This window comes from Caloenas nicobarica, chromosome 21 (genome assembly GCF_036013445.1).
Source record: "Caloenas nicobarica isolate bCalNic1 chromosome 21, bCalNic1.hap1, whole genome shotgun sequence".
Classification (NCBI taxonomy): domain Eukaryota; kingdom Metazoa; phylum Chordata; class Aves; order Columbiformes; family Columbidae; genus Caloenas; species Caloenas nicobarica.
In genome coordinates this window covers 5,993,079-6,008,449 of record NC_088265.1, presented here as the reverse complement: position 1 = coordinate 6,008,449, position 15,371 = coordinate 5,993,079, and the positions used below count along the sequence as shown (strand labels likewise).

The following is a 15,371-nucleotide window of genomic DNA, read 5'->3' as shown; positions in this document are numbered from 1 at the left end:
CCACAGACTGATGCTACCAGGACCATCTACCTCTCAGGCAAAAGCGCCTGCCTCACCAACCCACCGACAGACAGCTGAGATCTTAATAATTTCTAAAGAATCTGACATTCTTTTACATTTGAGTGATGCTAATAGCAACTGCTATTTTAGCTTCCTTTTCTGATGCCTTCCCTTCTTACTCGGTGCTGATGTTGTGACAGTAATGACAAGATGACAATATAAAGCCTGAAAAATCTAAGCATAAACCAGGGGTTAAAGGGACACTTCTTTCTTCAGTGCATTTCAACCTCAAATGTGGCTTTTATGAAGATAAGGTTATAAAAAATTTAAGATAAAGACACGTACTGGCATGTGTTCAATTGCAATGAAAACAATTTCTTTTGTTTGAATTTCAAATCTTCCTACAAAGTATTTCAGCATTGGGATAAAATGCAAGAGGCGACAAGAAAAACTGAACAGTGATGGAAGTAAAACTGGGCGGTTTGTTATCTTTCCATGATTGCAAAAAATAAAGACTGGCCTTAATAATGAAAGTAAATTATATTTTTTAAAGTTATTTCTGTTTTATTACTCCAAGATACTAAAAAGCCGATTGCTAGAAGGCTTTCTGGGGAGAGAAAGTGGGGCTTTCCTACAGCTCCCAGATGTCTCATTTTTAAGGAAAATAGAGTTTCACGAACCATCATAGCTAGACAACCATTAAAGGAAACGACATCAGGACTCAGCCAGTTTGGTTTTACATGTAATAACACCTCATTAACTAGGTCACCATTTCTCCACCTCAGTTTCTGATTATGTGGTACAGGAGAGAGTAATAAAACCAAAAGAGGTTAGTTTCCAAAAGGAAAAACCCACTAACTAATGGTGATTATTTATTTTAATCTTAGACAGCAGTGATTTTTCCAAAAAGCATGTATAGCTTGTTCTATAAAGTAAAATCAAGAGATTAATTCTCTTAAATTATCTTTGAGGGTGATTACTCATGGTCTTTCATTACTGCCTGAGTTTTCCTTTCACTTGCTTGTTTGAAAAAAGCAACAAAGAAATTGGTGCAATGGAACAAGAAACTTTCCTACAGTAGCTAATCAATATTTCTGTATCTCTGAGGTGGCACCACGTTAAAAGAGGAAAATTCCAATTTCCAGTTCTTCATTCAAGGTTAATTACGGGATGCTGATTTCACAGTCTCAGGGCCTGACGGGCCAAACACGGGAAGCCTCAGAGCAACAGACCATGTGTAAAAAATAAATTGTATTTCTTGACGTTCCTACAAACAGAATGGATGGGATGTTGAGAGAGACGGCTTGAAAGCAGCAGCAGTGACTATATGCTCTGTGACTCTGATGACCCAGGAAGAAGGATATGTCATTTCTGTAGCTGTAGGCAGATTCCAGCAATAACATCAGTCTTTATTTCTAAGTGTCCAGGCAAGAGAATTAGGGAAGCATGAATTCACGCTGGGGTAGAAAAATTTTAATTTCCAGTGTCCCTTTATTGCTATTAAAGTAAGTGATGTTGACGTGTAATGGCTCTGAAGCCTTACGTGATAAATGCATGATATATAACCAGCTCAGAAATGTTTGTAATTTATTTAATTTAATATTGGGTTTGTTCTTTTTTGATAATAAAGAATGTGTGAACAATCATCTGCTTCCTCTGCTGATTCAAGAGCAGGCTCTCCACGGCAGCTCCCCTCTGGTATTAAATGTCTCAGGCCAGTTTATGCCATGGGAACGCAGAATAAATCTTCGAATCATTGCAAGACAGCTGTAAAGAGGGGAAAAACAATTTTTTCCATCATGCTCCACGGTGAAACCAGGCGGGAAGTAAATAGTTGTGAAAACCAGGCGGCTTTAAACCCTGTCAGGAGCGGGGCTGAAACACCACACGCTGCCTGGGGCCTGTCCCTCAGCCTGGTCCCCACCGGCATCCTCCCGCCCGACCCGCGGCACTCGCCACCTCACTGAATTCCCCACGGACGCCCCTTTTTCCCCCCAAGCACCCCGTTGTTTTGGGAGCAGCGTCCCGAGCCCCAGTGCCCTCGGTCTCCGGGCACGGCACAGACCAGGGGACATTCCCATTACTGCCTGCTGCTGGGGGTACCGGCCACCCCTCACCACAGCTCCTAAACCTTCCCTTTGGGGGAAGAAACACGCGGTAGAGGAGAAAGAACCAACACCCAGACTGCAGCTTCCATACAAGGGGAGGAGCAGGGGCAGGGCTGAGCTCTTCTCTCTGTGACAGTGTGATAGATAAACTTACTCGACACAGACAGAGTCTATGCTCAAGAGAAGTTTATTGTAGTAGAGATAAGCAAAGCAGCGCTGGGCGCGTGGGGAATCTCCGTTCCACCTACACGCACACCTGACAAAGTTTTTAGTGGTCATTATATACCCCCCGCTTTGTTATTACAATTCTCTTTTTTTGGGAATTATCCCACCTACTAATACATATCCATACTAATAGATACGCATGCTCTGTCGTGGTGTTAGGGTCTTCTCTCCCCATCTGGTGGTTGTCAGGATGAAGGCTCTCATCTTCCTCAGTTTGTCCTTTATCTGAACTCGGGGGGCCTTGTAGAAAAAAATCACTGTCCTGGCTTTGGCTGACGTTTCTATTATCTCCCTCATTTGGTCATCTTCTTGTCCTTCAGTCCACAATTTATTTGTTCCTGTTCCTGTGTTTCGCTACATCTGGTTTCCTCAAAATAGACTCAGAACATCCTTATCAATAAGCCACCTGCCATCCCATTTAACTAGCAACAGGAATCACTAGGTCGCTCTAACATTTACTACAACAGTGACAGACCCCAGGGAATGGCAGGAAGATGTGCCAGGGGAGGGGCGGTTGGACATGAGGAAAAGGTTCTTCACCCAGAGGTGCTGGACACTGGAACAGGCTCCCCAGGGAGGTGTCCCGGCCCCAACCTGACAGTGTTCAAGAAGAGACTGGACAACGTCCTCAGACACACGGGGTGACCTGTGGGGTTGTCATTGCAGAGACAGGAGCTGGACTCGATGAATCCCGCGGGTCCCTCCAGCTCAGGACATTCACGACCCGCTCCCCACCCTCCCGCCGCCACTCTGACCGTGCGGCGCCGCAGAACGACAACTCCCAGGAGCACCCGCGGGGGGGCGTGTCCAAGCCGCCCATTGGTCGCCCTCTCAGCTGGCTGCGTGACGATTGGCTCTCGGCCACGCCCGTCAGCCGTGGCCGGAGGCCGCGGGGATGGCGGGCGGGCGGCGGCGGGCGGCCTGGGCCGCGGCTCTGGGGCTGTGCGCGGCCGTGCTGGCGCTGGCGGCCGCCGTCCTGCTCCGCGCCTACGTCCTGCGCTCCCCGGCGATCCCCCGGCTGTGGGCGCGGCGGGGCGGCCCCGCCGCCTTCAGCGCCGGCGAGAGGCTGGAGCTCAAGGAGGCGCTGCGAGGTGAGGGGGCCCGGCGGGCCGCCCGCGGCCGGTGGCCCCCGCGCTGACCGCGGCCCTGGGGCTGCGGGGTAGACGGGGCCGCTGCGGGCACGGCCCCTCCCTCAGGTGCTTTTTATTCTTTTATTCTCCTGAAGCCCAGCTCCCTTCCCAGTTGATTTTCCTCAACATTTCCCTCTTCGTACACGCAGAACACCCCGTGACTGCCTGCGCCAGGCAGCTCTTTGTTCCCCGGATACATCCTTGCCATGTTTTTTGGTTTTTTTCCTTGCACACCACTGTGCCTGTCCTCTCAAAACACCGTTTTCTGTAGCAGGCTCGGAGGATATTTCGATCTCCCGAGGGCCGGCAGTTTGCAGGAAACCACAACCTGGCGCGAAGTGATGACTGTTCGAGGAGGGGTCGGGTTCTCATACAGTTTTGGTTTGGAAGATTTATTGCCTAGCGAGTTTGCAAGTTTACGTGTTTTTTAATGGGAAAATGCAGGCGTATGAGAGATACTTATTCCTATGTTTCGTCTCGAATAACACAACCTTTAAAAGAATCTGTAACCTCACTTGACAGAGGCTTTTAGGAAAGGCAGCCGTGATTGGTACTAAGTTGTATCCATATTTTGCATGAGAGTGACTCGATGTTGGAGAGCAGCCTTGTCCGACCCTTTAACTGGCAGAGCAGACTAGAAGGAGCAACAAAAGACTTTTCTGTTTATACATCTTTAAGGGGTGGAGCAGCCTGCAAGAAGGTGCTGTTAACAGTCTTGCCATCTCAACCTGACTTACTGTTGAAAAAGAACCTGGAATTGCCAACTGAGCTTCCTGCGCAGCCACCAGAATCGTGTATGACTCACGAATCAGTTCACTCGAGCAAAATGCAGCTGCTTCTGTGCAGCAGCATTTCTAACAATATCACTCAACACTTTAGGATGAAAAACAGAGTGTCTAGAAAGATGCCATGGCTGAAACTGGAAGGAAACACTGATGTGCTACCTGCGCACAGCTCAGCTGAAGTACATCAGTCATTTTTTATAGTGGCAGCTCTTACTATCCTGTGAAATAATCTTTAAAGCCTGGAAAATGGTCAGGAACATAAATATTACTTACCCTTTTGAAATGCAGCTCGAATATTGTTTGACTGATTTCAGTGTTATTCCTATTTATTTCATTGAAGGTGCTATTAAAATCCCAACTGTTTCCATATCTCCAGAGGACCTGAATACAACAGCCATGGCAGAATTTGGAAATTACATTCGGGAAGGTACTAAACTTCCATTCTTAACTATCTCTGCTCAATTTTATTTTCATAAATTGAAGCTTGTGTATATGGTTCTTGAATATAATGGAACAGGTTGTTGGTTTGTTTTTCCTCTAGAAAGGACTGTCACAAATGCCATACATAGGTCATTTCTGGAACGGTGTACTTTGATGTAAAAATGGCCAAAGCTACAAAAGTCAAGGTTCAAATATCTTTTTGCAATGGTGGGTTTTGGTCCTTCAGATGGTTAAATGACCTTGCCATTAAAAATATATATACGTATATAATGATAAAATTGGACATTATTGTTAATTTTTCTTTATCGTGTCTGTTTAATTCTTTTCTTAACAGTCTTCCCGGCTGTATTTTCTTCAAAGTTCATTCAACATGAAATTGTTGGGAAATACAGCCATCTGTTTACTGTTCAGGGTTCTGACCCTGACTTGCTGCCCTATATGCTGCTCGCACACATGGATGTTGTGCCTGCTCCCCCGGAGGGCTGGGATTTCCCTCCTTTCTCAGCTGCAGAGCACGAAGGTTTCATCTACGGACGAGGAACGCTGGATAACAAAAACTCTGCCATAGTACGTCACCTTGGTAATGTCATTTCAGAGACATACAAAGCCCAAGAAAGGCAGATTGGAGGAATCTGTTCTCTAGAAATTACTTTATTGTCTCTCTTGCCCCTCTTTAAATGCAGGATGTTAATGATAAATTCCTAAATCCTGCAGTTCTCTCCCAACTCTTCCTAGGTGTAAAGTGGAGTGGTCTTTTATTACTGAAGAAAAGACAGTTAAAGCTCTGAGAAGATACAGAAAAACATGTTCACAAATGCAGATGTGTTTGGTTAGGTGCCGTATTTAAATTTTATGTCAAATGCTGTGTTTGAAGTCACAGACAGGTTTTATACTTTTTCCCAGGTGTCACGTGGGCATTCGAAGCCAAACTTCGCCCCTTGAAAAGGCTTGAGCTTCCAAACAAACAACATTTATTTAGTATTATAGTCAAACAACCTTCTATCTTTTAGTATCTAGTCTGTGGCAGAACAAAGAGCTGTTGTTTCATGTATATTTGGGAGGAATAAAATACAAAAAAGATTGATCTGTGGATTTCTAATCTAGGAAAATGTTGATGGAAAAATTAATAAGGAAAATAGTCCTTTGTGACTCGCACTTCCATGACATTCTTGTATTTAAATTTAAACAGAGGTTTAGTAAACCAGTGCCACAGATGCTGTGGCTGCTTATTATGGCACCGGTTATACTTCTAGGAAGTTTCTTCAAGTAGTTTAATCATCCACTTCAAAGGCTTGCAACTTAAAACTTTGTTTTGCTGCATCCTCCTACTGTGAACCACACAAGTAACTCCACAAATGGACAACAAAAAGCAACGATTTCAGGGAACGTGGCAAAAATAGGTGCTGACGAGGTAGAGATGATGTGATTTCTGCTTAAATGTACAAAATTAACCAGCTTAAATTGAAAAAACAGATGAGATGGAATGATATAGCAAATGGAAGATTTCATTTCTCATCCTTCAGATTGAGTTTCTTGTTCTGTTTCTGTCGTCTTAGCATTTTTGGTACAAAATATACTGCTCATTAAAAGAAATGGATTGGGTAGCTCAGTTGGGAGCCAAGCTGTGTGTAGGACAGGCAGTCTAAAGGAACAGCGAATTCCTTGGATAATTATAACGCTGTCGTTATAAGTGCTTCCTGTGCAGTTTGGCACTGACTTCATCAGTAAGAACAAGCCTACGCTGTGTTTTGTATGTGTGCACTGACACTGTGTTGCACACTAAGTCTTAAGCATTATTGATCAAGAATATTGCAGCGGGTTTTCCAGGGAATATGAATATTGTCAGTATGAGTTGTAGAAATAAAAGCTCAACTGTGAACAGGACAAAGTGTCCTTAAGGCCTGTGAATGCATCATATTTCTTTGACATTACATTGCATTCTTTTACATTTATTCTTCTTACCAACCGAGAAGAATAGTACAATACGTTCTGCTTTTTTTTTTCTTTTTTTCTGCAGGGTATTCTGCAAGCTCTAGAATTTTTGCTGAGAAGAAACTACAGACCCCGCAGATCTTTCTATGTTGGCATTGGACATGATGAAGAGGTATTTTCTTTCTTCTCATCAAAACAACTAGTTGTTTGCATTGTTCATGTATGTAACAAAGCTTAATTTTAAAATATTGTTTAGCTAGAGAATCTTTCCTGTTTTTCTTGGGTATGTGGGCAGATAGTGTGTCAGGCACATGGTCATAGTTCTATATGGATTGTTTGGCTTTAAGGGACATTGACAAAGGGTTTGGCGTGATGAGCAAAAAGAAAAGAAAACAGTAGAGTGTTATTTCAAATTATTTTCCGCATGAAAGGTACAGCAGAAGTCACATTCTGGGGTAAATATAACGTGAAAAGCTGGTCTAAGATTTACATGGTTGTTCCGAATGATCAGGAAGAGCCAACAAAAACATTCCACTTTTGTTGTGGGTATACCCACTGGTAAGCGGTCCAAAGAGACAGGTGAGGAGGTTTTATTTATTAATTTTCAAAATATAAAGGCAAAGAATTGTTTGTGGTTCAAATGCAGTTCCTCTGCCTGGATTCTGCAGGTGTTTGGGCGGAAGGGAGCGATGACCATGGCAGCTCTGCTGGAAGCCCGAGGAGTGAAACTCTCCTTCTTGCTGGATGAGGGGAGCGCGATCCTGCACGGTGTTGTCGCGGGAGTGGAGAAGCCGGTAGCTGTGTAAGTAAGAGAGAACATTTCAATCCATTTTCAATCCTTAATTTGTGAGGAATGGCCTTGCTAATGCGAATAAAATCTATTTTCAAGGCATGTGGCAGTGTTGGTGTTGCAGAAGCTACAGCAGGGGCACAAAGTGCAAGCAAAGGACGTTCAGCATTTGCTTCTGTCCTTCACAACCGTGCTGACAAAAGCAGAATGTTCCGCTTAGCTAGTGCAGGCATGTTAATTGTGTGCTGTAGAGTCCGCTTGCTGGAGAAGCAGCCAAGACATCAGTCCTCCGAACATTTAGACATTGTGTTAATGATTCGTTGTTGTCACTGCTGCTTTGGTGTTTTTTATGGTACTAAAAATACACAGAGTAGTTCTTTTTACCTATATTCTGTGCATGTGTGTTTGGAGTTGCGTTAACCATTTATTTATTTATCATGAACCAGCATCGCTGTGACAGAAAAGGGTTCGATGACACTGAATTTCACTGTGGAAAAAGAGCCAGGACATTCATCCATTCCTCCGAGGGAGACAAGTATTGGCATTCTTGCAGCAGCGATGGCCAGGTGAGAGCTCCCAACGTCGAGGACAAGTCAAGCAGACTCCTAAGTCACTGATGCATTACTTTCTTCATTAATGTTTAGAGTATTGTGCAAATTCCCCTTCTATCTTTGAAATTGAAGTTTGTAGCTCGTGCTGAAGGGCAGAAAAGCAATCCCAGCAAAGGGACCCAATGTCTGGAGTGTCTTTTCAGCTGTTTCTAGTGTCAATTGATTCCTTAAAGCCAAGACAAGGGGTACATCCCGATCTCTTACCATAATTTACGGTGTTTGGGTTACAGAATTTCTCTGGAATTTCTCCTTGCACATACCTGCTACCTCTAGCTGGTAATTATCCAAACCATTAATGTGGTATAAAGTCAGAATGTGACTGGGCAAATCATCTTATTACGTGTCTGTGTAGATATCAAATTGGCTAATAAATACTGATTTTAGAAAAATTATGTACAGATACAATGGAATTTGGTGTGATGTTTTTATAGTTTTCCATGTATTCTTTATAAGAGTCAGGTTTGGGATTTTTTCAGCTCTTCCTGAAAGAAAATATTTTCATGTGACTAGAATGCCCAGAAATCCATCATGGAGCTGTGCTCACAGATTTACTTAACAGGAGAGGATCTCAAATACACAGATACATTTCACAAATTCCTATCAACCTTTTGAGCAATAATACCCAGAGATTTTTTTAAAATTCCGAATGTTGATTTGCTTTGTTGTAGGCTGGAGCAGAATCCCTTGCCCAATCTGTTTGGCCACGGGCCAGAACTCTTGACTATGGAGCACCTTGCATCAGAGGTGAGGAAAGAACCATCATTTCATTCTCCGATTTTCATATTAATAAGTGAAGAGTAACCCAGCATATGAATTTAGAGCACAGTTACATAGTTCCTGGAAAGGAGAAGACTGAAGCTGGCCTTTCTCCCAGATACTATAATTGTTTCTGCCGGAATTATTTCAGCCATAGCCAAGTGGCTACGCTACCTTCTTGAAAACTAGAAATTGTCTGATTTGTGGTTTCGTTTCTTCCACTTAGTTCAGGTTTCCTCTCAATCTCATCATGAGCAATCTCTGGCTGTTTTCACCTATTGTCAGCAGGTAAGAAAATATACCCTTGATGAATATTCCCAGCCTCACCCATAAAAGGTGAAGAGCACTTGCCATTTCTAGTCTTCCCAGGAAATCACTTACACCATCTCATAGTTCAGACAATGTCAATGCTTTACTGTTAATAACCACTTTGTTAATTGACTAGGCCATCATTCACCTTATTGCTTATATAATTGTGGTGCTTATGTTTTATTGATATAAAACTTCTTTGAAACTTGGTGGGGTTTTTTTTTCCCTCCTTTGTAAGAGTTCTTGCCTGGAAACCTCCCACCAATGCCTTGATCCGAACTACTACAGCGGTCACGATGTTTAACGCTGGAATCAAGGTAGCTTCATTTGTATTTTGCTCCATGTAGTACGATGAGGTCATCAGGACATTTGATTTCCACCTATTTATATCCAGTTACAAGATCAGTACCAGCCCTGGTCGTAGAGCTCGTGTGGTATCACCACCAATTCATTTTCACTTTAGATGTGGATTTAGCTCAAGTTGAAAATCACTTCTTTGAGAAGTAACTGATTTCTGGCACAAAAAGATCTCTGTAAACTAGTGGTGAGATTGTTTACGTCTTGGGATGGACCAGAAAGTGTTTCCTATGTAATCATATAGAATATCCACGACAGTATTTGAACCAGGTGGGATTTTGTGTCCTTGGATTGTGAGAGAACAGATTCTGGCTGATCCCGCCAGGTCTTGCCCTGACGAGGAGGTGCAGCTATCCAAAAATACTGTAGCCCTGGAAAAGAAACGGGCTGTTTGGTGTGTCCCTGAAAAATGTGGTACCGAAAAGCATCGCTGGACAAGAGAACATGAGACAGTGGCTGAACAGTGACACTGGGTGGCCAGGAGAGAAGTGACACCCTGGTTTCTTTGTTTGTTTGTTTGTTTTCCTAAAGATTATACCTTTTTTTGTTTAACAAAATTAGAAATATTCATTCTGTAGAAAAGAGGAGTTACGTGTCTTCAGTAACATCCTTTGTTAAGTGACTTACACGTCTCATACTTGGGGAAAATCAATATGACAATTAGGTAAAAATGCTGCTTAAAAAAACCAATAAACTTTCATAATTTCTTAATATAAAGTTGCTGAAGGGAGAGGGCTTATCTCAAGAGGAAAACTTCTGTATAACAGCTAACTTCAGTTTTGTTGAGTCGATGAATATCTCTTTGTGTAGTTATCTGCATTATAGATGAGATTTACAGCATTTTAACAGAGTAGAGAAAGAGATATCACACTTAGCTGGAACAGAGCGAAGAATTAGCATGAAACCTGGAGTTGTTTGAGCAGCTTCTGAGATTCCAGTTGGCATTTTAATGTTTTTAACTTCCTTTTAAGTTTGGGCCCTTCATTTTTTTATATATATATTTTTTTTTTTTTTTTTTCCTAGCTAAATGTCATCCCGTCTTCTGCGAAAGCAACTGTGAATTTCCGGATCCACTCTGCAGAGACAGCTGCTGAGGTCTTGTCCTTACCATACCCTGATCCAGGGCTGTTCTCATCCTTTCTGAGCAGTTCGTGGCAGCAGATCTGCTCCATGAGCATCATCTCTCCTTGTATTTCATACCAGCAGTGGAAGGGGAAGATTTGGGAGTTGCTTCTTCATGGAGGCCACCGAAACACAGCTTATCGAGCGCCTTTTCTCCTCCTTTGAGATGGGTTGCAAAGTGCATCGTTTACCCTCCCTTGCAGTTATAGCGAGCAGATTTCAGAAGTAATTTTGTGCCAAAGAGCACATGGATTTTATATGATTATGGAATGGAAATGTTAAGGTTTGTGACCTTCAGTAGGTCAGGCATGCCTGTCCAGGCAAGGACAGCTGGGAAACATTGTCAGTAAATAGGATCTTCCCAAACCTTTGCTGAAAGTTGATCTTTCTGGAAGCTTTTTCTGGATAGTTTACTTGGATGACCCAATTACCCAGTAGCAGCAGGTTGACCGCCTGCCTTTCAGGAGCGAAGCGGTTCAGAAATACCTTGAGACAGTGGTTTGCATCTGATTGCACTAGGGAAAAAAAATAAATAAATGGCTTAAGTGTCAGCCATCCACTGAGCAAGAGGGACTGGCACACAGTTTCAGTCCTGATTCTTCGTCTGTATTTGCAGCCACAACTGGCAGTTCGTGGCCAAACATTTTCTGGAAAGTGGAGCATTTGCTGACATCTAGAAGGGGAGCTCACTCACTTCTTTTGCTTATTGAATCTGTGTTTTTACCCATAGGTGCTCGAGATGGTTAGAAACACGGTTGCTGATAACAGGGTGAAGATCGATGTAGTAGAGGCCTTTGACCCGCTCCCCATCAGCCCTTGGGATGACCAGACATTTGGAGTCCATATTTTCCAAAGGACCATTCTGGATATTTTCCCAGACGTTGACAGTGTGGTCCCAGGTAACAGCAAGCACGTGGTGATTATTGTTTCCTCTCCAGCTTCCACCCTGCTTGTCTCTCCCCCATCCCCAGTACTGACTTGTTTCCATTTTCTGTGTATTTCTCCACCCCAGCTGTTAACTGCTGGAAACAGCTGTTTTTTCCTCTTTCTATTTAGCTCCCTCTGGATGTTTTACAAGTTTTAATGTTGTTTTTTAGCAGTGGAAGTTAGAAAAGCAAACAGGAAACTGACAGAAACAATGAGGCTTGAACTTGGCTCTGCATACACAAAGGAATCTCTTAAGGGAAGAAAGGAATAGTGAGGGAGGGTAGGAGGTCTTCTTGCTTTAGCTCTTCTTCTATTGTTTTCATAGCTGGCAAAGCCATTCCTGCTTTTCTGCATTGTTCCCTCTGATCCCAGCCCCTTCCCTTTCTCACAGCTCCTTCCCACTCCTGTACTGCTTTGCACTTGGGATCTTAAACTTTTGCAGAGGCCGAGTATTCACGGCTGATCTTAGAATGACTGAATTGTGTGTTCAGGTCCTCCTGGTCATGAAGGGGAGAATGTTCTTCTTCCAGGATGTGCCAATAAACTGTTTCCAGTGATTTTTGCTTTTGGCGTAGCTAGGGGTCATACAGAACTCTTATCAGTCACCTTTCTCCTGGGAAAAAATGTGGGTCGTTAAATTGCCGCGGTCATGCAAAGTAAACCTGAGGTTTGTTTTCCAGGCACGTGTATTGGAAACACGGACAGCAGGCACTTCACTAACGTCACGAATGCCATTTATCGATTTAACCCGCTGCTCTTGAAATCAGATGATCTTCCCAGGTACTGGATTCTGCCTGCATGTGGGCAGCTGTTCGGGGTGGGGACCAGTGGGAGAGAAAATCGATCTGCGTTAGGCAGGAGGAAACCCAGCCTTGTATACCTTGGCGTGGTGGTGGTGTTGCCTCACATTCTGTTAGGCCACCCATTTCCTGCAGATTTGGGTGCTGCACGAATTTGGGATGGTGATTACCCTGAGAGCACATTAGCCCTTTGCTTCAAATGTTCACTTCAATTAGTTGCTGTGCTCTGAGCCTTGGAATCAGTAAATTGGGTTGGCCTGAGGAACAGACATTGTGGTTACGGTGCAGTATTAGGTGTATATCGCTGTATTTTTATGTCACGCGTCGCTTTATGAAGTTAGCTGGCAATTAGGGTGCTGGGTCTATGCACACATGCCCACTGGAATGAAAAACATTCTTCTTTTTTCTTCCAGGATCCACGGGTTGAATGAGAGAATCTCGGTTGAGAATTACGAGAAACAGGTCGAGTTCCTGTTCCAGCTGATCAAGAACTGTGATATCGAGAGGCTGCCGGAGCCTCATGCGAACTCCCACGAGCTGTGAGAAACACACCTGAGAGGAGCAGCTGCTGAGGTGGACTCTGGGCTGCCAGGGTCTGCGCCATAAGGTGCAGTTGTGTTTCCCATCGAGCTATGGCTGGAATTTGGCTTTTTACCCATTGTGGTTTACATACAGATGGAAAAACTGCTGGTTGCTGCTTCAGGCACGTGTACAGTTTGCCGGAAAGTGATAAGAACCTGGACAAAACACAACGAATAACCCTGATTTCTATTCCTCCCTGGTCTGACATGCAGCCATTAATCTGATGGTATTAATTTTTTCAGTGCTTTCTTGAAGCCTCTGAAATTGGTAGTTACTTAAAAATCTAAGCTAGAATCAGCAGTCACTCACCTGTCAGTAGAAGAGGCGAGTCTTCTGTGTGTGCTTTTGACAAACTCGCTTTAATAATTGATTTTTCACAAACGATGTGTCTGTCAAAAGCTCAGGTGAAAGGTTTGTGACGTGGTGTAGGTTTCATGTCATCAGGAGAGTGACACTAAGAGTTTGTGGCACTGCTGCTTGGCGGGGGCTTCTTCCCCAAGCGATGCTCTCAACCAGTGTCAGTGTTAACTTGGTACTGCTAAGTTCTCCCATGCGCGCACTGATTTCTGACCGTATTTTGAATACTGAGCTCCAGAAGTTACTTTAGCTGGTGTTACCCTGATCTTGGAGGTGCTGAAAAACTTTTCTTCCTGTCTTTTTAGTGACTTTTTTTTTCCCCTCTCTCTCACTGTCTGGTATGGCCCAGGGTGTGTTGTACATCTGGGTGTCAGAATGAGGAATTGCACTTTTAAATATGAAAGTAAATGAGTGTTGTCTGCACAGATATATTCCCTTTTCGCTGGATCAGGTTCCGTAGTGTATGTTTGTTTTGTTCCTCTGATGCTTGATGCTGAAAGAACCCGTGTTGTGCTGGTGCAGAGGTATGTGTCTCTCTTTCAGAGTCGGAATTACACACTGGAATGGGCGGTTGTTCTGTTCTAAATTCATATTGTAAAATGTACTGGAAGGAACAGGAAATATCCTGAAAAACAGTGGTGGAACTGTGATTCCTATTCGTTCCATTCACCGTTCTCTATTTATTTGCAGTCCGATCTTATCAGTATGGCAAATGGGCTAAAACTGTATCAATCTACTAAATAATTGAAACCAGATCAGCATTTTCATCTAATAAAACAAGGAATGCAGATTCTTCTCTGATTATTATTTAGTCTTTTTATGTGGCTGTATAATTGCAATGAAGTCATTTCCACACCTGATGCTACACTAGAGCAAGTCATAAAGTTTCCATCAAAACAGATCCACATATTTTCCAGCCTGCTTTAATCTTTGCACCCTCCCTGGTGCTCCCCTTTCTATACAAAACTAGCTAACTCCGTGCGTTATTGGGTAGTAAATAGCTTGCACCTTTTGCAGTTTATTGCATTTTGCCTGTGCGCTCTAACGTCATTAATTTGTTTAGCCTCATGTCTATGGCTCTTTTGTGAAGGTGCCATTCCTCTTGCAAACTCCTGTTGCAGACACAGCAAAAGCGACATGTCAGGGTAAAACACAGAATAAAATACATCCCCGGGAGCTGGAGGTGGAGGAAAGTTGGGGTTGGTTTGTTCGTTTGTTTGGTTTTTCTCTGACAAGTCTCTGTAAAGACAACTGAGTCTAAAGCCTTCGCTTTGACAGGGCCAGTATGGGGTCGATATTGTTTAACATCTTCATCCTACCTCAACCCTTCTGTGATTCTGTTCTAGGGCACAGGAGGTGAAAATCCGAACTCAGGTCACGCTGTTGTGGTGTGGAAGGAGGGATTTGTTGCCTGTTGTAACATCAAATGGGCCCTAAAGACAGAAAGCACCCTTTATATTTTGTAATCTCCTGTCCCAAACTAAAAATCACTCTGTGTTTAGGTGAGAATTATTTGAGGACATTCATCTAAAGATTCGTTTTGCAGCTGAAGGAAAAGTGAAGGGCAAACAGTGCTGGGAAGGCAGGGTTGGTTTTGGCAGGTACTGTGCAAATGTGCATCAGGAGGTTTCATTAACGCAGAGTGTTGCAGAGCTCGTTAAGTGCTGCTTATCAGCCACTGCTGAAATCCTGCAGTGCCTCTGCATCGAGGAAACGGCCAACAGAGCTTTACTGCAGCCTGAAGCCACCAAACTGAAGTGCTTTAAACAGACCGTGTCTCGTGGGATCTATCTAGCGGTGATAAAGCACGTTGCCCGCTTTTTCCAGTCGCTTCTGATAATCCTCTGTGCTTTTCCCCAAGCAGCAGCTTTGCCCTTCGGATTCTCAGCTCTCCTTATTTTATCGTATCAGCTGCTGTGTCGTGCTTATCTGGCCCAGTTCTGAAGGATCGCTCAATGATGGGGATCTGCACACCTCTCCTGACGGAACAGCTTGCTTTCCACCCCGTTTAACTGCTCTCATGATACATTTTCAGAGATTGCCTCTCATCTTGAGTGGTATTTGAAATCTTAGTGTCATCATGTAAATAATACTGTCATGATGATGTGCTGGTCTTTTCTGCTAAGATCATGTACAACT

The 15,371-nt window shown here is 43.5% G+C and overlaps 1 protein-coding gene across 2 annotated transcripts; it reads left to right on the top strand.

Moving 5' to 3' along the window:
• Positions 1–3,224: 3,224 nt before the first annotated feature.
• PM20D1 (peptidase M20 domain containing 1) lies at positions 3,225–14,022 on the top strand. 2 transcript variants are annotated; one of them, XM_065649271.1, is made up of 13 exons: positions 3,225–3,424; positions 4,589–4,675; positions 5,024–5,256; positions 6,707–6,793; positions 7,290–7,423; positions 7,858–7,977; positions 8,691–8,766; positions 9,005–9,066; positions 9,326–9,404; positions 10,468–10,539; positions 11,297–11,465; positions 12,174–12,273; positions 12,707–14,022. In XM_065649271.1, exons 1-13 carry the CDS (start codon positions 3,229–3,231, stop codon positions 12,834–12,836), a joined length of 1,545 nt encoding a protein of 514 aa, XP_065505343.1. In that variant the 5' UTR covers positions 3,225–3,228; the 3' UTR covers positions 12,837–14,022. The 2 variants fall into 2 exon arrangements, with proteins under 2 accessions (XP_065505343.1, XP_065505342.1); XM_065649270.1 differs by lacking the exon at positions 3,225–3,424 and adding an exon at positions 4,790–4,896 and having other exon boundaries at positions 4,604–4,675.
• The last annotated feature ends 1,349 nt before the right edge of the window (positions 14,023–15,371 follow it).